Below are 24,552 nucleotides of genomic sequence, written 5' to 3' on the forward strand. Positions count from 1 at the left end.
CGCATTCTACTCAGATATTTACCGGCTTCATACTTGCATGGATGACAGCATACTGCCGTTAAACTTAGAGTGCCTACAGATACCATAGCGGCAGGCTGGCAGAGTGGCCCAAAGTGCTTGGCCGATGGCTTGCTTATCGTCCTCGCGCGGTCATGCGTGCACCATTGTTATTCTCTTCGTTGGTGGTGCATTTCAAGGTACATTCATCATGCCAAATACCTCCTTTTTCACTCTTGTAACTTTATACAGTTGTAGCAGTTTGCTGTCGCCTGTGTTACCTACTATAGCGCCACGCGTTCACGCCAACTGCTCGTAACGTTTGCTCATTTCCCACTCTTTATTTTATTCCTTCACAATGCAGTCACCGGACTACTGGTGGTGCACTAAGTTTAGCAGGGCCACAAGAAAGGCAAGGACAATGATGCAAGCTCTGTGAAGGCGAGCTGAGAAGTATCTACGCGTCAGCCTGAACAGTGCTATGGCGTGCAGTTTCTCCAAACAGCCGCTTGGGTTACGCATCACGGCAAATTTATTGTATAGTCATCCGACACGCACCCGTCGCTTGCAAAACAACGTTGAGTAAAAGTATAATAAATTCAATATTTATTCGCGGCTCTGCTAATGCAAGTTGGTCTCGGAACATTCCTTCCTTATAAAAATGCAAGCGTATGGTATTGACAGGTGTAATCTAAATTTATCACGTCTCTGAGGGATGTAGGATTTTAGGAATGATTATGTCTTCTTTCATTTTACCCAAGTCAATGGACCATCACCAGGGTCTAGTGAATAGGCTTTATAAGGAATCATGCACTTATCCCCCCTATGATCTGCGAGAGTTGTAAAAACAAACGTGGACGCTTCAAGATATTTTAGGCAAGTTTTATTCAGCTCTACAAAATACTGTTCGCAGAAAAGGAAACGATGCTATGCTCGCTGAATATTCCAGTTGTACAACAAATGTTCGCATCATTTCGGAGAGCCTTTATGAGGAATGAATACATATGTCTTTTCATAATGGCTATCCTCCCAAGTGCAAATATCAGGTTCATAAGGAGTATAATTAGTGCGATGACTGCACAACTGTTCATATTCTCTGATGCAATTCGTCATTACCTTATAACGGAAACTTTCCCAAACGTGCAATTCGCATTTTGTGTCACCTAGAAAAAGAGAAGACGACGCAGGCATATATACTGTTCATGAATAGCAAAGTATTTATAATGAACAATTTCGGAAAGTAGCTCTGCTATGGTACCAATTTTTGTTTCTTTACTAGCACCTCTTTTTGCAAAACAGGCACCTGAATGAAATTATACTTTTCGATTGCGCATCCTATTGCGTAAACGTTCGTTAGCGGTTATTCCACTGATAATTACCTTCGGACTTCAATAATTTATTGCAGATAACGAACGAAAACATATACAGCTCATACCCCCAAATTCTGTTATTATAGAAGCATCACGTTTTAATAACAGGACTTCTCAATAGTTTTCTTAACGAAACATTATTTTAAAAAGAGTCGCAGTTTCGCCGGAAAGGTGAAGCATCGATTGCGATCAAATAAGTAGACAGCTATACGAAGTTGGGATAGTTATTTTATCGGTGGTATAAACTTGTCAATATTTGCTTTATTAACAAAATTAACAAGCATGGTGTCACTCGCGCTCAGGTAAACATCTCACTCGATGACCGCGGAAACTCGCTGTCAGGGCGCTGGTAGAGCGCTGGAGTGAGGGAGCGCGGCAGCAGCGACCGAATTGACCTTCGCGCTGCCTCTTCAACGCGGATTAGGCGTCGAAACCACAGCGTATACGAAGCTTAAAGCACTCGGTCCAGTTTGGCCGCATCGTAAATCACCTTGAAGATGAGGTCCGCGGGAACGGGAACTTTGTCCACATGGCAGATTGCTTTCAAGATAAGGCGCCCGTGCGGCCGCGCCGTACGCAGCAGCCACAGTAGTACAACATCCCCCCCCCCCCCCCCCCCAATCCCTCCGTCCTTCCGGTGCCTCGCCTGCGACGGAAGACGGCGTGCCTCCTCTCCGTTGTCCTCCCTTGCGCGCGCGAGATTGACCCGCGATCATCGCCTGACCCTCGCGAGCTTTCACTCGCACATACAGCATACGGTGCGCGGCAACGATGTTATCGCGCTTGTACTTTTTTACGGAACAACACGGCGACGCCGGTGGCGACGACGACGGCAAAAATGCGCCGGGAGTGTCCATATAATTGCTATCGTAATAATACAGTGCCTCTAATTGTGCGCTGAATTCTATTCTCTTTATTGGGCACACGTGACTTGTTTGCGCAGTGCACTATTCTATGCTCCTGTATGTTGACATGGAGGTTGTGGAAATTTGGGCTTGTTGGTTCATGATCTTCGGATTGTATAGCGCCGACGGAACGACCGCACACACAAAAAAATGCACGACGACACAGAGCTTTGCGTGCTGTATGGGGTCGTGCCCTCCTTTTTTTGTGGTCGTTCTGTCTGCGCTATACAATCAGAAGATCCTGACAGGAAGGTTCATTACTAGAGTATTTAAGGAATCCACTAAAATTTATAGAAAAATAAACTGCACTGCCGTCTATGAATGCTTTTTTTAAATGCAGCTTTCGTCATTCTTACGTGGGGTTCATTACTCATTACAATATAGTTATTATGCCAAACAGCCTTTACATAGAGGAGTTGTACGTAAATTCTTATAATCTTACATTCTTTGTCTGAGAAGGTTATCACAGCGCATTTGTCTGCGGAGTCAAAGTATTGGAAAGTGTAATTTCTCCCATCCTTGTACCCTGTAAAAGAACGGATGAAAATTTTGTACCTCCTCGTTTTGTATGACAATTTTGGTGTAGAAAACTGTGAAGATAAAGTGACTAAAATACTGTATTTCCTTCGTGATCAACTATTTTGCAATACAAAATCACATGTTAGGAGACATCACTCTTAGGTTCTACAATTTGTGGATGTCAGCATGTCTGACGGGATTGCGAAACATAAAAAATAGTGATAGAGCGTCTCTAAGCGTATAGTTGGCGTATACCAATATATTGACTGGCAACTGAACCTGGCAATGTCCAACACGCTCACACTCTCCACTAAGGCTAGCTTAGCAGGGCTTTTTGAGGAATTGTCAGACACTGCCTGGGTTTTATTGACCTTAGGGAGTTTAGAAGAACTGGTGACGCTTATATTGTGCTGACTAACGTCCACGTCCTCTGCTACAGAGGTCTTCCAGATAAGAGAAAATTCGACGCAGGATTTCTACTCCATAAGGACCTAGCGGGCAACATTGATAAATTTACAGCATTAATGAGAGGGTAACAGTCCTAATAAAGCTGAATAGGAGGTATAGAATGAAGGTAGTACCAGCCTACACCCCGACCTCCAGTGACCATGATAAAGAAGTTTTATGAAGTGTTGAATTAGCGATGAGAATTAAAGGTGCAAACTCAGTATAGTGTAGCCATGGGTGAGTTCAATGCAAAAGTGGGGACAAAGCAGGCTGGTTAGTAAGAAATTGGGAACTACGGCAACGATTTTAGGAACACTGGAGAAGAGATGGTAGAATTTGCGGATAGGGATGGGCGTCGAATAATGAATACCTTCTACAGGAAGCGCAGCAACAGGAAGTGGACCTGGGAAAGCCCTAATGGAGAAACAAGGAATGAAATAGATTTCATACACCATGCCGATATCAGCATAGTGCAGGATGTAGAAGTGATAGGTATGGTAAAATATAGTGACCAAAGGTTATTGACGGCTGGGATTTCACTCAGTTTGAAGAGAGACAGAGTAAAATTAGTTAAGAAGAAACAGGCCAACCTAGACGCAGTAAGGGTAAAAACAGACCAACCCAGGCTGGTGCTCGCAAAAAATATGTAGCTTTAAAACAGAAAGATGAAGATAACATAGAGGTAATGAATGAAACCATAACTAGGCTGATCTCAGAAAGAGCAATCGAAGTGAGAGGTAATTGGCACCAAGGCAACCAGTAGGTAAGCTCCTTCAAGTACTAAAGGACCAAATAAACGACAAAGCATGAAAGTGGCTAAACTCAAGACATCAGATAGAATTCACTGCACTGTCAAAACTGATCAACAATCAGAAAGGGATTTTCAAAATTATAACTTGGGAAAGACTGAGGAAGCCATAAAATATGTGACGCAGCATGACATTAGTGGGAAGAAAACTTGGCGTAGGACAAGGCACGATGTATGACAGATAAGCAGGGTAATCTCATCAGCAATTTTCATGACATAGTAAAAGCAGCGGAAGATTTCTATACTAAACTGTACAGTGACCAAAGCACCCAAGCTATTTTCATTCGAAGTAGTGATGAACAGGATGCAGAAGCTCCTTCTGTAAGTAGGGATGAAGTTAGAAGGTCCTTGAAAGACATGAGCAGGGTAAAGCTGCTGGAGAAGATGGAATTACAGTCGATTTAATCAAATATCGAGGATATATCACACTTGAAAAGCTTGCGACCCTTTATACGCAATACCTCACCACTTCAAGTGCACCAGAGAGCTGGAAGAGCGCCAACATTATACTAATCCATAAGAAGGGAGACGTTAAAGAATTGTAGAATTATAGACCCATTAGCTTGCTTTCAGTATTGTGTAAATTATTCACCTAGATAATTTCCAATACGATCAGGGCACCACTTCAGTCAACTAGTTGAACAGGCTGGCTTCAGGAAGGGATATTCTACGATGGATCATATCCATCTCATCGATCAGGTAATCGAGAAATTTGCGGAGTACAATCAATCTCTCTATATGGCTTTCATAGATTATGAAAAGGCATTTGATTCAGTAGCGATACCAGCAGTCATAGAGGCATTGCGTAATCAAGGAGTACAGGAAGCATACGTGAATATCTTCGCAAATATCTACAAAGATTCCACAGCTGCCTTCCTTCTTCACAAGAAAAGTAGAAAGTTACCTATCAAGAAAGGGGTCAGACAATCTCTTCAATGATATTCACTGCAAGCTTAGAAGAAGTATTCAAGCTCTTAGACTGGGAAGGCTTAGGAGTGAAGATGAACGGCGAATATATCAGCAACCTTCGGTTTACCGATGACATTGTCCTATTTAGATACAATGCCGACGAATTACAGCAAATGATTGAGGACCTCAACCGAGAAAGTGTAAGAGTGCGGTTGAAGATGAATATGCAGAAGACAAAGATAATGTTCAATAGTCTGGCAATGGAACAAGGATTCAGGATAGCCGGTGAGCCTCTAGAGTCTGTAAAGGAGTACGTTTGTCTCTGCTGTCTTTACTATATCTTCAGTCCGGGCTGATTACATTGCCTTACGGGTCATTCCATGCCAAATTACCAGCGTTTTTTTAGCCATCGCCGATATAGCTGATAACATTTACGCAGGTCTTCTGAAGTTAAGAACTCGTTCTCTCCGTTTATTTTTGCTGGACAAAGCTGCAGGCGTATTGGTCAGCATTTATTCTTGTCCACCTAAGATAAAGAGCGCCTATGGTTTTTTTTTTCAAAAGTAGGTTGTCTCATCCAGTCGTTCCTATTGTGTTTATGGCAAGCCAATATACGATGTGACTGCAAAAATTGTCCATTATATAAATATTCCAATATTACGACTGATTGTGGCAGCAACAAAAGTGAGGAAAATTGCGATGTTTGAATATTTGTCTGGATACCTAGAAAAATTGAGGAGGCACAACTAAAGTATATAATGGCAGCCCCGTCAACATAGCACAGCTGAAAATTATTTGAAGTGTGGAAGGTTTAGCAGATGGCATGGAAAAATTAGTAAAGTTATACATTTTTGCATATTGCTCCGTATTCATGGTCAAAAAGTTGCTTTGGTAGTCGACCTAAAAATATATGAGCTACAACATTAGATAGCCCAACGTCTCGGCTACGGATGTGGGAAGTTGCAAAAAGGCATGTTTCAACCCCTAAACTTATCTCTTTAATGTTTAGTACGCGGGTCACGTAGACAGTATACATATTAAATGCAGCCATGCTGTCCAGCGAAGACAGATTGGTAACAAAATGAGCCCCTGAAACTACTCAGCAAACAGTGACTGGCTTTTTTATTGTATGAAAACCAAGACATGCGATTTCCATCACCAGATTTTCCATCTTTTGGCATGGCTCCATGCACGTTTCCATGCGCAATGGTTGGACGGTTCACCTGTCAAACTCACAACACAAGCCGCTTTGGAGGACAGCGTGCGTCAGTTTGCAATGAAACCGAGATGATGAAATCGTTTCTTTTTCGTTTGCGTTAGAGATGATGCTGTCTTTTCCGCCTGCATCCCAGACCAGCAAGCCTGGGCTGCAGAGTGCCGTCATGTTTGCTCAAAGCAGCTTGGCTCGAGTCGGAGAAAAGCCGGTGCTGACACGAAAATTGAAACTTTAATTTTTTCAAGCTTGCAAAATTAAAATCATTAGGGGTCCCTTATGCTACAACTAAGACGACTTGACGGCGAAAGCCCGAACGTCGTTAACTCAATGACACGACGACCACTTTTTTTGCTGAGTCATCTTCTCTCCGAACCTATAGTTTGCAAAGTCAATTTTGCAAGTCATCCTTATTTTGCCGAACAAGGACCGCAACTCAGCACTCATTTTTGCTGAGGCATCGTCACTCTGAACCCATATTATGCAATCATTTTTTAAAGTCACCCTTTATTCACCAAACTTGGACCGTGACTCGACATTTTGCAGAGTGATCATCACTATGAAACCTCAATCAAGCCATTTTTGCAAGTCATCATGTTTTTGAAAGTCACTTTTCATATGATTCACCAAACTCGAACCGTGACTGAGCAATTTTTTTTGCTGAGTTACGCTTACTTGGACCCTCAAATTTAACATACTTTTGTTGCAAGTCACTCCCCCACCCCATAACTGCTTGATCCACTCTTAATTCGCTCTTGATTCACTGTTGATTCACCTTATCACTGCTTGGTTCATCTTCATTCACTCTATCACCTCGGCTTTACTTCCATCACACTGGATTTGTGCTAATATTACTAAGTATCCAATTTTCATCACTCTTGATTCACCTATCTATCACCTCTTAATTCACCTTCATTCACTCTTATTCAGTCTTATTTAGTGTTCATTATCTTATTTCAATCTATCTCATCATTACCTTTCGTTTCACGCCGATAACCCAACTAAATCCCTTTAATTCACCATCAATTCACTCTTAATTCACCCATTCACCTCTCAGTATATCTATCTTTTATCATTTGGTAAGTGCTGCTAGGTTTTGCTAAGTTTTGCGAATTTATACATGGCTCGCCTAGGTTCATACTAAGTGTTGCTAGGTTTTGCTACGTTTTACGAGGTTATGCATGGCTTGGCTAGGTTCACACTATAGTGTTGCCTTTCAGCAGCGAATCTCGGCACGTCCGGCAGACCTTCATCTCGTCGTGGTCGGTGGCGTCGGGAAAGGCTTCGCGAAGCGCTTGCATGGCAGAGCTCTTCTGTTCAAAGTTCCGGACCGAGCTCACCGTGGTGAGATTCTCGTCGACCCAGAGCCGGTCGCAGATGTGGCAGCTGTGCCCGTACTCTATGCCAAGGAATTCATGCTGGAACCGGCCGTTCGCACCTCCCATGGATTTGAGGGCTTGGTGTTGGAGGTTCTTAGTGACGTGCCGGCCCGGAACCAATTCCCGGCGGCGCCGAACATTCAGGCAGCAGCGTTCATCTTCTCTGGGCCGAAACTCGGGATCCTCGGCGACGGCGCCGCTGGGCGGCGGCCTCGGTTCTATGGGCAGGATCGGCTTTCCTTCGTCGATCATTGTCCCGCTGAGCCGCGCGCCGAGCTTCCTTGTAGGCGGCTTCTTCCTCGGGAGTCTTGCTTTTCTTCGGTCGCCCCATGGTAGTTGTACACACGTGTTCACTAGACGAAAGAGGCGACACGTCTGTCGGCTCGCCGGCTGCTCAGAGCTTTCTAGCATATCCGTAACGTCACCACGGCTAAGCGAACACTTGCTTCTACTCGGCTGGGGAGCGGGAAGGCGAAGCTCACGCATGCCGCGGTGATACTCCGCCCTACGCACGTATGTCATGCGAGGAGGTTGTGTGGCTTGGCGACGCACCGCTGGGTTGAGTTTGCGGTTGGCACGAAACGGACTTATGAAAAGCTTCACAGCTCCGCTGTAAAAAACAAAAGTCACAGTTTCGCCCAAAGGTAACGCATCGACTGCGATAGCAATTTAGGGGACAGCTATACAAAGTAACGATAGTAGTCTTATCGGCCGTATAAACTTGTAAACATAGGCAGACTAACTAAATTAACAAGCATGGTGTCACGCACGCGCAAGCAAACATGAACGCATCTCACTGGGTGACCGCGAAAACTCACCGCGAGCGAATTGAGCTTCATGCCGGCAGTCGCATCAAGGCGATCTTAGCCGTGAAAGCAAAGGGAGGGTGGACTCTGCTCCCACCACAGATGGCTTTCAAGATACAGCCGCGTGGGCGGGCGCTCGCGGCGCAGAACACGACGCTTCCTCCCCACCCTTACCCCGGAGCCCTCCGGCCCGGCGAGAGAGCGCGGCAGCAATAAAGCGCAGCCCTCCACCTGCCCACCCTCAATCCGCAGACTTCTGGCACGGCGGGAGCGCGCGGTAGAGCACTGCACGGGCCGATTTTTTGAGCCCGGGCCCGGCCTGGGCCCGTTTTTACGTTGGGCTGCCCGCCCGAGCCCGACCAAAAGGTTTATGGCGAGAGCCGGGCCCGGCCCGGGCCCGGAAATAATCTACGTTACGCGCCCGGCCCGGCCCGCCACCCCTTTATCTTAGGCCTGAGCCCGGCCCAAGCCCGCCTCGAAACCGGCCCGAACCCGGCCCGAGACCGAAAAAGACGTTTTTCAGAGTCGAGACGCGCGATGATAAGTCGCTGCACGTTACATGCACACCACCAGAAAGTCCGAGCCCGGCCCAGGCCCGCGTCAAAAAACCCGAGCCCTGCCGGGGCCCGGATCAAAAAGCACATGCCGTGCCTGAGCCCGGCCTGAGTCCGTGAAAAAACTGCTCTACCCGGCCCGGCCCGGTCCACGGGGCGAGCCGGGCTCGGGTTTTTGGGTAAGCCCGAGCCCGTGCAGTGCCTTAGCGCGCGGCCGCAGTAAAGCGCGAGTCTCCACCTCCCTACCTTTCCTCCGGAGCGTTATGCGCGACGGGAAGCCTGTTCGCTTCTTTCCCGCCTCCCGCCCTCGTGTGCGTGAGCCGCGACTGCCGGTTCACCATGGCATGCATTCGCTCGCACATACAGAATACGGCACGCGGAGACAATTTTATCGTTACCCGGTTCCTACGAAGGGACCGGGTAAAGCTGGCGAACGAACTCTCCTTAGGCTCTTTACAAACACCCTGCTGTGCCCGGCGGTTCTCAAGCACTTTAATCCTTCTTTTGACGGCCGCTGTGCATTCTGTGGGGAGGGGGCCAACACCTTCCACATGGTTTGGGCATGCCGGCAAAATCTTTCTCTCCCCCCCCCCCCCATCACCCCTTCCCCTACACCAGAGGACTGAGAGGCGGCCCTGCTCGGCTGCCAGGAACTGTCGGCCCAACAAGACCTAGTTCTGCGGACCTGGGCAGCGGTCAAGACAAACGAGGTCCCGGAATGAGGGACTCCGCCCAGTATTGCAAGGGGCACGACCCACTAGACGCCTCTCCCCCAGCACCTCTCTGTATATATAGCCCAACAAATGATTATCACCACCACCACCCGTGGACTTTACACGGAACCTCACGGCGACGATGACGGCGACGACGACGGCAGAAATTCGCCTAAAGTGTACATATAATTGCTATCGCAATAGTAAACATCGTTACAATTTCTTTTCCAAGTGATCTGCTAAACATTTCACAGTTTAAATATTCTTAAGCTGTATTATGTTGCCTATGCCAACATTGTATATTTAATTTGTGGGTTCTCGATTTTTCTAGGTATTGAGAAAAAAATTCTAACTTTGCCATTATACTCGCTTTCCCTCTTGCCAGAAGGTATAGAAGTGTTCGAATATTTCTAAAATTGACAATTTCGGCAGTCACATCGCACCATTGGCTTGCCATACACACAATCTGAATCACTAGACCACACAAGACACCTTTGCAAAAAAAAAAAAAAAGTTTATTGGTGCTCTCTAGCTCAGCTGGACAAGAACAATAAATTCTCAGCAAAACGCGAGAAATGTTTTGCGAGTAAAAAAAGATTGTGTAGCTTGCACTGGAGGCGCAATGCTAAAGAGACAGCGGATCTGATGGGCACCTAGCTAGTCCTGGCTTTTGGGCTAGGATAAGCACTACCAAATCATCCCGAGCATTTTCCGGATTTTATTGATTATTGATCAAATATTTATTAGCTATTGATTGGCTATTGACTGGCTATCGCAAGTTATTGGCCACGTATTTGGGCTGGGCTAAGCACTACCAAGTCATCCCCAGCATGTCCCAGAATTTATTGATGATTTGTCGATTATGAATTAGCTATTAATTTGCGATCACTAGGCTATCGCAGGCACTGCACGGGGCGATTTCTTTAGCCCGGGCCCGGCCCGGGCCCGATTTTACGTTGTGCTGCCCGCCCGAGCCCGACCAAAAAGTTTATGGGGAGACCCGGGCTCGAAAATATTCTACGTTACCCGCCCGGCCCGGCCCGCAACCCCTTTACCTTAGGCCCGAGCCCCGCCCGAGACCGAAAAAGACATGAATTCAGAGTCGAGACGCGCGAGGACAACTCGCTGCACGTTACATGCACACCGCCAGAAAGTCCGAACGCGGCCCGGGCCCGCGTCAAAAAACCCGGGTCAAAAAGCACATGCTGTGCCCGAGCCTGGCCCGAGCCCGTGAAAAAACTGCCTCCTAACATGCCTCCTATTTCAGCCGAATATAAACTAGTCGAAATGAAATGTCAACCGATAAAGCTGGGGAAACTTTATGTGCGCGTTATATTTAACGCAATATTATAGGAAAAAAAAACGAATATTCAGAAATTCTCTGCAAAGCTCGTAATTGAGAAACTTAAAGCATGACTGCACGAAACGACGAACATGCTGCCATTTTCACCAAATTAGTATGCGGTACCACGTTCGGTTAACGGTGGACGATGGAAAATATTGAATATCGCACTTTCGAGTGCTTAAACAATTTAGCAATCCCCATAAACTACTCTCGCTGGTGAAACAGCTTGTTGTTTTCCTTGTGAAACTGAACTGGGAACTCTGTGTCACCTACAGTACTTTTAGAACGCTGGGCATACTTACTAAAGCTGATAAATACGCTCACAAATCTCTGCGAACGTTTGCATATTTGAATTCCAAAAATACTGCTTTAAATTGTACATCCAAAGCCTAAACTATGATTGTAGAATATTTAGTTCTTTCAGTGAACTAGACAACAATACTCCGCGTTTCGAACAACAACTCCTGTCAGGAAGAAACTGAGAATTCAGCAATGTTTTTCTAAGGGCCCACTTACCCGCAAACACCTAAATCTGTCAATATTTGTATATCCATAACATTCCTCCTTATCTCCAAATGCAAACTTGCTGCCATATTTATTTCTCGCAGTAAAGCGCGGGGGAACTCTCCATTAGTTTAGTATAACGCCTCTAAACATACAGAATACAGCTGCTTCATTTTATTCTTGTGATTTGGCCTCTAAGGAATCCACACACAAATATTTACTCACGTAACACCATTAGAGCTCCCGCTTTTGCTTTACATTTATAATGCTTGCATATTTTAGTTTCGCCACGACACCGCGAAACACGTATACAAAAATTACAAGCACTTTTAGTCACAGTAACCACTTAGCTTTATAAGGGAGATTTGAGTTTATGATTGCTTTGAAACCGTACGAAATTTCATTCTTCTGATTTAACCTCTAGGCAATCCACACACCCAAATATTTACCCGCACAGCACCCTTATAGTCCCCGCTTTTCTTTTAATTTACAATGAGTGCATACTTTCGTTTCCCCAGGACCGAGCAGAAGCACGTATGCAAAAATTACAAGCACTTTTAGTCACAGTAACCACTTCGCTGTATAAGTGGAGGCCAAACCATGGGTGCTTTCTAACCATACGAAACATTTCGAATCCTTACAGCGAGGAAAAACACAGTGACCATGGTGTAGCAGCTGCTTATCTGACAGGTGTTGTGAGGTCCCCTAAACATAAACTTCTAATGGCTGTGCGGCAGAGCTGCAGCAAAGAAATTGATATTAGTGAATCAGGCGGATCTTCGCGACAGTAAAGTTTCTCAGGCAACACATGATTTTTTGCCCGCCTCTCGGCAAGAACGGTCGTCTCGTAGAGTTGACCAAATAGGAAGTATTTCTCTGAACAACTGTACCTTGCGTATGAGTTTTGGTTCCTGAAGTTGCCTCTAGCGCAGTAAAAGGACACCACGGTACTGCAATGGACACAGAGATAAATATTAAAGATAATAAATAATAAAGCCTGAAGATATTGGATACTCACGAAGAAACATCGCATTAATGTAGCGACACAACTGTAATATATTATGGAGCAATTTTGTTGAAGATGTCAATTATACATGTTTTTTTATGTCGGCTTCCATACATTTTTTAGTGTTTTGATCCGCGAATCATCTACTCTAACTTGTAGTCTCTCGTGTACCCATGAAGTCGTTAATTATCGTATTTATGGTCGCACCTACACCTTCGCGGTAATGTTTCTACACAGCATACTGATGTGCTTACGTACACATCATGACCGGGATATTCCAGAACGACAACAACAAGAGAGCTGTTTTCCCCAAGAAGCATGATGGCAGTACGTAATTAACACTGCCTGTAGTCACCTCTCGTTACTGAGTATTCATAAGGCATGAACGTTTCTCTATTTTTCTACGAATTTTTTATATTATGAATAATTACCTCACATTAATTAACTCATCATAACTAATGTGTGCGTCCGGATTTCTTCGACAGCTTTACTAAGCCAGCGAAAACTTACCATTCTTGAAAAATTAAATGATTTCATGGTTATGCATTGGAAATAAACAAAACAAGATATGCGTGTAAAATTTTCAATAATTCCCCTTTGCGTTATAACACAAGCTCTAAATACTTGAAGAAAACAGCCACCACCGCACGGAAGTACTCGTCAGGAATTTCGGACCATTTTTTGAGGAGTGAATGCTCAGTGGTTAGCGCGCTGGAGTCCCAAATCCACATTGCTTCACGGGCTTGGGCTCGAATCCCTGCAGAGACGGTTGTGAAGAAGCTTTCTACTTCACACTGTACCAACGGCGAAAGCTGGGTATGAAGAAGTGGCCTGGCGATGACAAAAATCGTCATTGTGTATCGTAGGTGTTGACAGCTGTCGTCGTCAGCGCAATAGAATGAACAGACGGACGGGACGGATGGACAAAGCGAACGTAACTTCGAGCACTTAACTGCTGTCACTGTAAAAATGCAGATCAGCTGTGTTGATTGGAAAACGTGCAGGGAAGCATTAAACCGAGGATTAGAGTCGCGACCGGGATTTCCGAGCTCATCCCTACAACCGCTTATTGCCTCGAAGAAAGAACCCGTACCGTAAGCAAGCATTGTGATGTCTCCGCCAATGGCGAAATTTCGAAAGACTTGTCGCGATACGAAGGTGCGCAGAGTGAAATGCGTTACGGACTTCAACACATCCAAGACTTCCGAGTTTGTCAGCGGGCACAGAGGCACATCTACAGCTACTTGACCAAGATAAACAGACAGAGGTGGAGAAGCTTCTGTGCAACATTACACGTCCGAAATCCACTGGCCAATATCTGACGAGCAATCAAAGGAATCCCCAGAAAGCCCCATCAAGTTTACTTCACAGCTGTTCTCGCCTAATGTGGATAGGACGCTGAAGGACGTTGCCGATGAATACTGCAGGCGTCTATTTGGATGTGCAGTACTTCTACTACAGACTAGCAGTCGCCAACTTAGCGTTCCACATTTGGCTGCATCTGCCTTGGAGGCTTAGTTCTCTCTAGAGGAACTGACTGTTGCTATCGCCGAAGCTAACAAACGTTGATCTCTAGGACATCACGAAGTTAGTTTCAAAACTGTCGCTCTACCAGCTGGCAGCCGCTCTACCAGCTGCCCCGGAAAGGCGGTGGTCCCGAGTTCGAGTCCCGGACCAGGACAAATTTTTCTTCAACTGCGAGGCTTTCTTTCGAGGAACCCGGTTGGGTTTCCATTGTAGCAAATTGCTACATTTGGGTGGATGTCTTAATTTCCCTTTAATTACTTATCTCCACCTAGCGGATTACCGCTGAACTATACGTCATACACTTGCCTTTGCTTCGAGTTGTCGACAAATTCGACTTCGCCCTGCCATCTGCTAGCCGCCTGGTTAGCCCAGATGGTAGAGCGGCTGCCCCGGAAAGGCGGTGGTCCCGGGTTCGAGTCCCGGACCAGGACGAATTTTTCTTCAACTGCGAGGCTTTCTTTCGAGGAACCGGTTGGGTTTCCATTGTAGCAAATTGCTACATTTGGGTGGATGTCTTAATTTTCCTTTAGAAACTGATAGAGAAAATTATCAACAAAAGACGCCATCCGATCGCCCGAAAACTGCCTTCGTAACTCTCGATGGGCTGTACGAATTCAATGTCATGCCCTTCGGTCTATGTAATGCCCCAGCCACATTAGAAAGGATGATGGACAGTGTTTTGCGTGGGTTAAAGTGGAAGACATGCCTGTGCTACCTGGATGACGTCGTTGTTTTCTCCCCTGATTTCGATACCAGCCTCCATCGTCTTTGAGAATGTGTTTGACGCGCGAAGGACTTCAGCTTAACATCAAGAAGTGCCGATTCGGGGCTCACAAACTCAATATCCTGGGCCACGTAGTCTCGATGGACGGCATCCTTCCCGATTCGCAGAAACTTCGTGCTGTTGCTGAATTCTCGAAGACTACCACCGTGAAAGCGCTTCGCAGCTTCCTTGGGCTGTGTTCATACTTTCGCCGCTTTGTGAAGAACTTCGCTTCTATAATAGCACCACTAACGAAGCTGCTCACCGGCGATAGCTCTCTGTCTGGTTGGTCGACGGCATGTGATGACCCGCCGTGGTTGCTCAGTGGCTATGGTGTTGGGCTGCTGAGCACGAGGTCGCGGGATCGAATCCCGGCCACGGCGGCCGCATTTCGATGGGGGCGAAATGCGAAAACGCCCGTGTACTTAGATTTAGGCGCACGTTAAAGAACCCCAGGTGGTCTAAATTTCCGGAGTCCCCCACTACGGCGTGCCTCATAATCAGAACTGGTTTTGGCACGTAAAACCCCATAATTTAATTTTTTTTGACGGCATGTGATGAGGCTTTCGCAACATTACGTCATCTCTCGACTTTACCACCCATTTTATGTCACTTCGACCCTACCGCTCCAACCGAGGTACACACGGATGGTAGTGGGATCGGACTTGGCGCTGTACTTGCCCAACGAAATCCGGGCTTCTCTAAGTGCGTAGTTGTATATGCTAGCCGTGCCCTCACGAAGGCCGAGTGCAAGTACTCGGTTACCGAAAAGAAATGTTTGGCCATTGTTTGGGCGTTGCAGAAATTTCGCCCTTACTTGTACGGCCATTCATTTGATGTCGTCACCGATTACCATTCGCTCTGCTGGTTGGCTTTATTGAAGAATCCGTTGGGTCGACTTGGACGCTGGGCGCTACGTTTACAAGAATTTGATATTCGTGTTCTTTACCGCTCCGGACGCAAGCACGAAGACACCGACGCACTTTCCCGCTCCCCTTTGTCTTCTGACGTAGCGCCTGTTTCCTTTTCCGCAACTTCCTTCGCCAGCATCAATATCACTGACATGCATGGTATAAATTTTTTAACTGCGCTAACTCACACTGACAAGGACGAGGCAGACAAGACGTCAACCAACTAGCCCGACTTGGAGCTCTACATCACTGACATGCCTTCAGAACAGCGCAAGGATCCCTGGATCACATCCCTGATCGACGTTCTATCTGCGCCTGCGACGACCCCTGCCCCACGGCTCTCTCGTGCCCTTCGTCGCCAGGTAGCTCATTATGTGCTCCGGGGCGCAATGTTGTACCAGCCGCAACTATCAGCCAGATGGTCGAAAATGGCTTCTTGTTATACCTCGCCATTTACGCTCCGATCTGTGCACGCACTTCCACGCCGAAACACAAAACGCGCACGCTGGCGCTTTGAAAACCTATGATAGACTTCGCCAGCGATTCTACTGGCGGGAAATGTACACATACATCCGCAAGCACATTCGCTCCTGCATTGAGTGTCAACGCCGGAAAACAACTTGTCACACGCTTTGGCCATTACAACCTTTGCCGTGTCCAGCTGGCCCGTTTGATAGACTCGGCATAGACCTGTACGGGCCCCTTCCTTCCACCCCTGCCTACAATCGGTGAATTATTGTGGCCGTTGACCATCTCACTCATTATGCCGAAACCGCTGCTCTTCTAACAGCTTCAGCTCGTGATGTTGCCTTGTTCATCTTGCGCAGCTTCGTTCTTCGCCACGGCGCACTACGCCAGCGGCTGAGCGACCTAGGGCGTGTGTTTCTTTCGCAAGTCGTCCAAGAGCTTCTGAGTGCGTGTAATACTATTCATCCCACCACTACCAGCTATCAACCACAGACTAACGGCTTGACGGAGCGCTTTAACCGAACACTCGGTGATATGCTCTCCATGTACATAGCCTCCGACCATTCTAATTGGGACTTGGTGCTTCCTTTTGTGACATATGCCTACAACACAGCCACACAAGCCACCACTGGATTTTCCTCTTCCTTTCTCCTATACGGACGTGAGCCCTCTTCCACACTGGATACCATACTTCCGTACCGCCCGCATGCTTCCGAATACCACCCAGCCTCAGAACTCGCTCAATGTGCCGAAGAGTGCCGCCAACTAGCACGCTCATTTACATCCATGACACAAGGTCTCCAAAAAGAACGCTGTGACCCGGCTAAACCTGCCCCTACCTACCCAGTTGGCTCGTTCGTGTGGCTTTCAATTCCATGCCAGACCCCTGGTCTCTCCCGCAAGTTTGCAGCCAAATATCATGGTCCCTACTGGATCGTACAATGCCTGTCACCGGTGAACTACGTCGTCGAGCCTGTGACACCTCCCACCGACAGACGCTGCCGCGGTCGTGAAACAGTCCACGTGAGCCGCTTAAAGCCCTACTACGACCCTCTTGTGCTTGCAGCACCTTGAGTCGCCAGGATGGCTCTTCTTCGCCGCCGAGGGTCACGACCTATTGAGAAAAGACAACGACGTCCGGCAGTCCGGAGAGCGCGAGACAGCGACCGACGCTCTTGGGCCAAGGCTGTTGTTACGTAGCCGCCCCTGCTTGTAAACAAACCCCCTTACAACCCTCATAGGCCAACTAACACAATTACAACGGAGAGGTAGGAGGAACAGCTCACCTGTTCCGTCTTGCCAGGACAAAAGTCCTTAATTAGCCAGGTCAGACAGGCGGCAGAGGCCAGTGGAGCCCTGGACTGAGGGGCTCCAACCACCGCTCCGTAAAATGTGTTCCTGTCGAATAAAGTTTCTCTCTCTCTCTCTCTCTCTCGCTCTATATATATATATATATATATATATATATATATATATATATATATATATATATATATAAACGCATCGAAAGAGGAAAAGCACTAGCTTGACTATATTCAGCAGAAGCCAACCAAATCGTACGATATTTTGCGCCACGATCTTTCTTAATGTAAGGGTTACAATATCTGATTTCTTGACGCATGAGTATTCTGAAAGGGATATGTCCGTGGACCTTTATTGTGTATTTCTAAGCGTTTAGTTGCAAGTGCTGCAGGCTCCGCACTCTAAGTCACTATCGAACCAATTCGCCTACGCTACTTGTGATATTACATGAAATTCTGCTGCTATAATACACACGCCATAGAACCAATGGTGCTAAGAGCTCGAATTGGTGTCGCTTGGTTTGCGGCCGGCGCGTAGAAGGGATAGTTTATATCCTGAAAAATTGCTAGTAATGGCAGTTAAATTTTCCTTTATATAACGTTGTGTTCTATGTACTTGGTCGACTATCGCTTGGTATATCACATACGAGAGGGTCAGAGGTTACCGTTAAACAGACCTTTGTCCAAGAAATGGAAGCCTATATACACCGTATGAATCGTTCACCCCATTTTGAACGGTCGCAAATATTTCAAATATAAAAATTCATTTTCTTCTGAGCGACCACTCTTACAATTCTTTTTATTGCCCCAATAGGGTAATGCCATCGGCCCTTCAAAGTTTATGTGCACTGATGATGATTATGATCAAAACTCGCCAGCCCTTCGCCTGTCGAGAAAATGGGGGTAAGCGAAGCTTGTGGAAACACGACGCTGTCGCAGGCTTTCCACTTCGTTTGCCCTCAACTCAGGGTCGTCAGCTCTTCGCTGACGTTTCGCCTGCCCTTCGGAAGCCCTCACGCTAGAATCGGCACGTCGACGACGAGCCCTTTCCCGGGCGAGTTCGCGGCGCCGTTGCTCAAACGCAGCCTACTCCTATGCGGAACGCACCACGCGACGCCTTCCTATCCGGACACCGAAACTGATCTGAGACCAGGGAATCCCGGCAGAGCGCGCGCCAACCCCCTTTATTTCCCATTTCCCTCTCGGCGACACACCAAACCAGCGGAGCTGAAATGTACGGCCCCGGTTTGAGCCACACGTGATTTCTTTCTTTCCTTCTCTGTTTCTTTCGTCTTCCTTTCTTTCTTTCTTTCCTTCGTTCGTTCTCTCTTTGTTTCTTTCTTGTCTCTGGCTCATACCCGCATATCCAATGCGGGTATGCACCACATGTGATTTTATTATGGTTAATGATCACGTAACTGACGAGCATGTGATGTTTTATTGCGATAGCAATTCTATGGCCACTCCAAGCGCATTCCTGCCATCGTCCTCGTCGTCGTCGCCGCTGTCGTTGTCGCCGTGAGGTTCTGTATAAAGTCCAACGGCGATGAACTCGTTGCCACGCGCCATATGCTGCACGTGCAAGTGAAAAGCGCGCGAGGGACGCGCACGCGCGCTTTCATAGAGAGCGAACGCATGGCGGAGAGCAAACATGACGTCTCCGGTCGTGCGAAAGGCCATGGGGGGATTGGAGGGAGGGAGGGCAGGCGACGTTTAGCTGTGGCACTAAATGCGTATCTTGCGACTGGGTGCAAGGAGAACTGGCGACTCAATCTCCCACGCGAAGGGAGGAAAGCGGGAAGGCAGCGCGGGAGGGAGAATGCGCGGCTTCTACTCTGCCAGGAACTGCGTACTTTGCGCGGCTGAGGGCTGTCGCGCGCACCGTATCTTGAAAGCGATCTCCACACGGCTCTGACCTTTGTATGCGCTGTGCTTTCGCAGTTCAGTTTCCGTTGAAGCGACAGACCAAACGAACCTTCAGTCACTGCTCGGGCCGCGCTTGCACACGCCAGCGTTTTGACAGTGCTTGGTGATATATTCATGTTTGCTTGAGCGTGCTGACACCGTGCTTGTTAATTCAGTTAGTAAGAGAATGTGTCCAAGTTTAGGCAGCATATAAAACTACTATCCTGACTCCGTATACTCTACTAGTAATTGTGCTATCGCAATTGATGGTTTGCCTTTCGGGCGAGACTGCGACTTTTTGATGTCATGACCTGTCAGTTATGTCAGTCATACATTCGTACCCTTCCATGCCAATTTTGGTATATACCAAGTGAACGAGACGCGAGTTTGCTGCAGCTTTTCGATATGGTTTTAGCGGGAAACCACCACCACCGCCGACACTTATGAGGCAATACAAGCTTCGCTTGAACCACTTTACTGGTCTGAGCTACCAAAGCCTTCACCTGAGGTGGGTCCACCTCCGCCCAGCAGCGCTAGCTGGTTGATCATCAGGGCTCTAGCTCGACAGCTCGGCTTCCCACTGCTCATGTGTTGTTGTGCGCGTTAGCATTGTGTTGTCCGCACCCCCACACTACTACGCTATGTGGCGTGCGGCGTTGGGGACGTCGCAGAACTTGCAAGTGTTTGAATGCAGCGTGGGCAAGATCTTGTGAAGTAACGTGCCGTGTGCCTAGAAATTTGTTTGTAGTCTTCTGAAAGTTATCGCTTCTTGTTTGTTGAATCCAGGGTGTGGCGGGGCCCAGGTTCTTATTTTAGTGCCGCAGAATATGAGCGTATTTCTTGCAAACGCCATTTGTTCTCCGTGGTTCATCCTGTAGGGAGGTTTGACGAGTATGATCTCGGGCCGCGGCTTCTGCCATCGCATTCTGTGCCAGGGATTCCTACTCGGCTCGTCTTCTTCCCTTGTAAGTACGTCATCACCGCATCCACCGCACCCCTTCCGTATGAGCTGTGCTAAATGCGTCGATTAGCGCGACCTTGCGAGACCAGTTACAAGCTTCTGCTAGTAAATGTTTGGGCTTATGCTCTGAAGAGAGCGACACTGGCTTTTATATATGAAATAAACGCTTACAAACGCCATAATAACAGTTCGTCTTTTTTGGAGCGTCGAAAGCACTTCATGCATAAGGATTGACCTACTGCTGAAACTGTATGGGGCACATGCTAAGCTTCGTACTTCACGAATGGTCGTGATAGCTTGGTTTTCCTTACCTTCAACTTTTGCCGCATTCAGGAGTGGCGCGACGTCCATTCCTTCCTCCTTTGACATCTTCATATAAACACGGTACGCAGTGCAATGAAGTTTGCTAGGAGAATGTAACAGGTGAAACCATTAGCCGCGAGAAACTTAGGAAACCGCAAAAGCTTAAAGTAAGTTGTTAAAAGCAACCACGTAAACGGGTAAGGGAAAAATGACAATATGGACATTTTACGAAAACTTTTCCCGACTAACAGCTATCTACGACTCTCCTGGCCGATTTAGATGCTTTATCCAAAAATATGTACAAACGTAACACAATCCAAAATAATTCACTGCAGGCCCACGAATATTTTCACTCGTGAAAGCTAGGTAATGAAAAGAACTGACGTTTATATTCGTCAAACTTGCAGATACGGCTTTATTTACTCTGTAAAACAGCCTGGAGCACACATTTCCAACTCTCAGTTGAGAACCTAAGAAGTCAGTACTTTGTACTTACCGATAGCAGTTTCTCTGGGACGACAATACGAAACAATAAATACCTTTTAGAAATTTTACATTTGAAGCAATTTTTTGTCCATTCAGCCAAGGTCAAACGCGAGGCCATCCAAGGTCAAAGAGATTGGCGCTGATGCACGAGCTCCCCCAAGCGCCAACTCGCTCGCCGCTATTGGCTCGGCCCCAACTTGCTGCACGGACATGCGCGTGCTCAACCACACGTCAGCTCACACCGCACTACTGGCTTAGCGGCCGCTCTTCTTCCTCCATTCGCCATTATGGGCGGTACACCTGGACGTGACTCGGTTGCGCTAGCTGCACTGGGTTGGCCTTAGCCCTCTACTTGCATATACAAGAATTCGCCCTCGAAAGTATCAAGCGGAAGGGAAGCGGAATAGTACAAAAGCTTTGCAGAGACTACAAAGATATGCGATGCGCACTGAAGCAGCGAGGCTGGAAGCGAAGCGACGGGGCGACGAGGTACGCGCGGTTGTGGAGGGCGAGCAATCAGAGAAAGCGACGTGCGGCCGTATAACACCAGCACGTGAAAACGAATGGCTGTTGAACAGGCCACCGAGACCAAGCGGCGCCGTTTGGACGACCGCCACTTGCGAGACGCAGACACGTACTTTCAAAAGCACTTTGTCAGATACGAATTTGGTTTGGTGTCTACATTCTTCGGCCGCCTCTGGTTCCAATTGTACGTAGTCAGGTTGTCGCGGCCGGCGCATGGGGCGATCCTCGAATGAGTGTTTTCCCGGGAACACATGAGTTCGTTCTGGTTTCGCACCATGTGCAGCAAAGAAATGCTTTGCAATGACTTGCGTGATCACCGTGGATGGTTTCGGCTGGAATAGTTTTTTATTGCGATGCAATAATACCCATGCTAGAGGCAAAAAAATTTCCCCACCGGCAGGCGCCACCGCTTTGGTGGTGCTGCTCCACGGTACATACGCGGCTCCCGTGTGGAAGGGGAGTGTGCCTCTAGCGACCCGCAGTGTTTGGATTCAACGACGAAGCGAAGTCGCCGAAACGTCAACTCTACGCTCAATCAGCTCCATGGCGAAGTCAGGAACGCGTACTGGCATGAGCGTTGTTCCCACGCCAGTATAAGCCACTGGGGTTACTGCTGAGCTGCTCTGTATATCAACTGCTTTGACCGGACGGGCAGTACACGTCAAGCTAACGTTATCCCATATTTCACTCGGTGCTGTCTAATGCCGATGGTTTCCCGTTGGTCTCATCTCGCAGAATCAAGCGTCATTTCCTTCTCTTGATCACTCTCTCTCTCTCATCTCGACCGCAATCTTGGTGCGACGCCTGCAACGCCACTGACGATGATCCTCCTTACGACAACGTTGAGAGACTGATAGTAGCTGCAGAGACGCTGTTCCTGTATATCCGACAAAATGTTGCTCGGCGTGCTGCGTCATGCCGACATGTCACACCCACGTATAGTTAACACACCGTACAAGGAGTCCAAGCGAAACGCTAAACTTCACTTTCTTTCGCAATGCTTCCCCCGTAGGGCGAAACTGGCAAACTTATCTCAAAATGTGTGCTCACCAATATGTGTCATGACGGCTCGGCTTTGACGATAATCGCAGTCACCTTGAACTAGTACAGGTAAGAGTTCAGATTTCAAGGATTTAGTGAGAACATTTCTATTGCTAAAAATGAAGCCCCTTCAATGCAAAAGTTATGCGATTGGGGGTGAACGGTGATCGTTAGCTCATGAGTGGTTTATCAAGAAGGAATGTTTGATGAAGGTCAGGGTAATGTATAATTGTTTGTGCTCACAGAGGCCATTGGAGTCAAATGGGACGTTCGGGGTGTCGATCACACATAGAACACATAATAACAGTGATAACAGAGGAAAGAAGCAGTATTTCCGGAGGCAGTGAAAATGCCTTCTGGTGCAAGCAGGAGCGCTGAATATTTACATATAGTTTCAATAACCAGCGCGGCTACCTCCCGAATGGTGTGATTCACCTTCTGTAATGATAGATTCCAGTTAGCATCTGTACAGATCAGTGTATTCACTGGAGCAAAATTCATAATGTGCTAATTTAATATCATACAGCTCTCAATGTTCTTTTTTCTCCCAAAAAGGAGCCGTGTGTACTCATTTTCTGCAGCCTCGCTACTGCGAAACGTCAACGCTGATTTATGTAATGATGCCTAGGTTTGTGTGAGTTCAACCCGTACCGGAAACGTTTGTTTCTGTAACCCAAAGGCCTCTGCGACAAACTTATTTCTGTATCATGCCTGTTTTTCGAAGTAACGAGAACTTCTGAACGAAAAAACAATAAAAACAAAGCAAGAGTGAGCGTGATGAAGTTTCCCAAAGTGTTATTATGGTAGCTGCTCAATTACTGTTGACCACGCTAGGTGTCAAGTGCGACCACATAGAACCGTGCTACACACTTAGTTTGAGTAATGGCAACAAAACCCGACCAGTCATACCTAAATTGAGATTTTAAGTAACACTAGCAAGCCCAAAGGGATTAAGGTTTTCATAAACGAGGGCTTGAGTGCCCGTGTAAGCAAATAATAAAATTTTGGAAATTATGTGCCAATATCCGGAACGGCGCTAAGATGGCTCTATTTTAGTTCGACACATTGCTAGTGGATAACCTGTGCTAGACGTTAAGTAATGCTGGGGATGCCGCTGTCAGCACTTCTGTTGCTCGCACCAACAGACAGGCGCCTTGACTTTTACCTGAATCGAAGAACAACTGTCGCTACTAAATGTTAATGCGTCCAGCAGAATAAATAAACTGATTTTTTTATTGCCTTGTGGCGTTTTACAACCCTATCACAATATGTATGACAGATATGGATGAACAAATTAATTCTTGATGTCGAGTTCCCTCTGTCATGCTACACCGTCTTACGCAAAAATAGAAGCACTTGTAGACGAGGTGGTGCAGCTTTGTTTATTAGAAATCGTCTTGAATTCACTATACTACAGAATTTCTCACTTTGGAATGAGCCTGGTGTAAGATTAGGCTTTACAGTTCTGTTGCTGCTCTCGGTGCCATTTACCGTGCGCCCAACAATTACACGGATGTCTTCAGTAAAACTAAAAATTACACTACTGAGCACAAACTCAACTTTTTCAAATTGATTATTTGCGGCGAACTTAAACAACCTGGGATAGACTGACCATTTTTGTCATCAACTGGTCTGGGCAAACCTTTCTGCGACTCGCTTATTAGCACATACTTTTTTTTTTGCTTTTGCCCAAAGCGTGACACAAACCGTGTTGACGCAAACGGTAACTCATGAGTTCATGAGGTCTACTTCTAGTCTTGGTCTTGTTGTGCTCTAAAACCTTCAAAGAAACCAATAGCACACCTAACCGGTTAAGTTCCTATACTGGACCTTATATTTAACCACGCACAACTGTCATATAATGGCTGTAGTTGGAGTGTCGTTGA

The 24,552-nt window shown here is 46.9% G+C and overlaps 1 protein-coding gene across 1 annotated transcript in view; it reads right to left on the minus strand.

Annotated features, from left to right (window-relative positions):
• Positions 1 to 875: 875 nt before the first annotated feature.
• The window catches only part of LOC119462700 (uncharacterized), a 34,531-nt gene continuing 10,854 nt past the window's right edge, over positions 876 to 24,552 (minus strand). The window contains exons 3-6 of the mRNA XM_037723997.2: positions 20,623 to 20,717; positions 12,360 to 12,419; positions 2,715 to 2,798; positions 876 to 1,160 (exon numbers count right to left, since the gene is read on the minus strand). Coding sequence (XP_037579925.1) covers positions 967 to 1,160; positions 2,715 to 2,798; positions 12,360 to 12,419; positions 20,623 to 20,717 — 433 coding nt within the window. The 3' untranslated portion in view covers positions 876 to 966. The remainder of the gene's footprint in view (positions 1,161 to 2,714; positions 2,799 to 12,359; positions 12,420 to 20,622; positions 20,718 to 24,552) is intronic.

Source organism: Dermacentor silvarum, chromosome 8 (genome assembly GCF_013339745.2).
Source record: "Dermacentor silvarum isolate Dsil-2018 chromosome 8, BIME_Dsil_1.4, whole genome shotgun sequence".
Lineage (NCBI taxonomy): Eukaryota > Metazoa > Arthropoda > Arachnida > Ixodida > Ixodidae > Dermacentor > Dermacentor silvarum.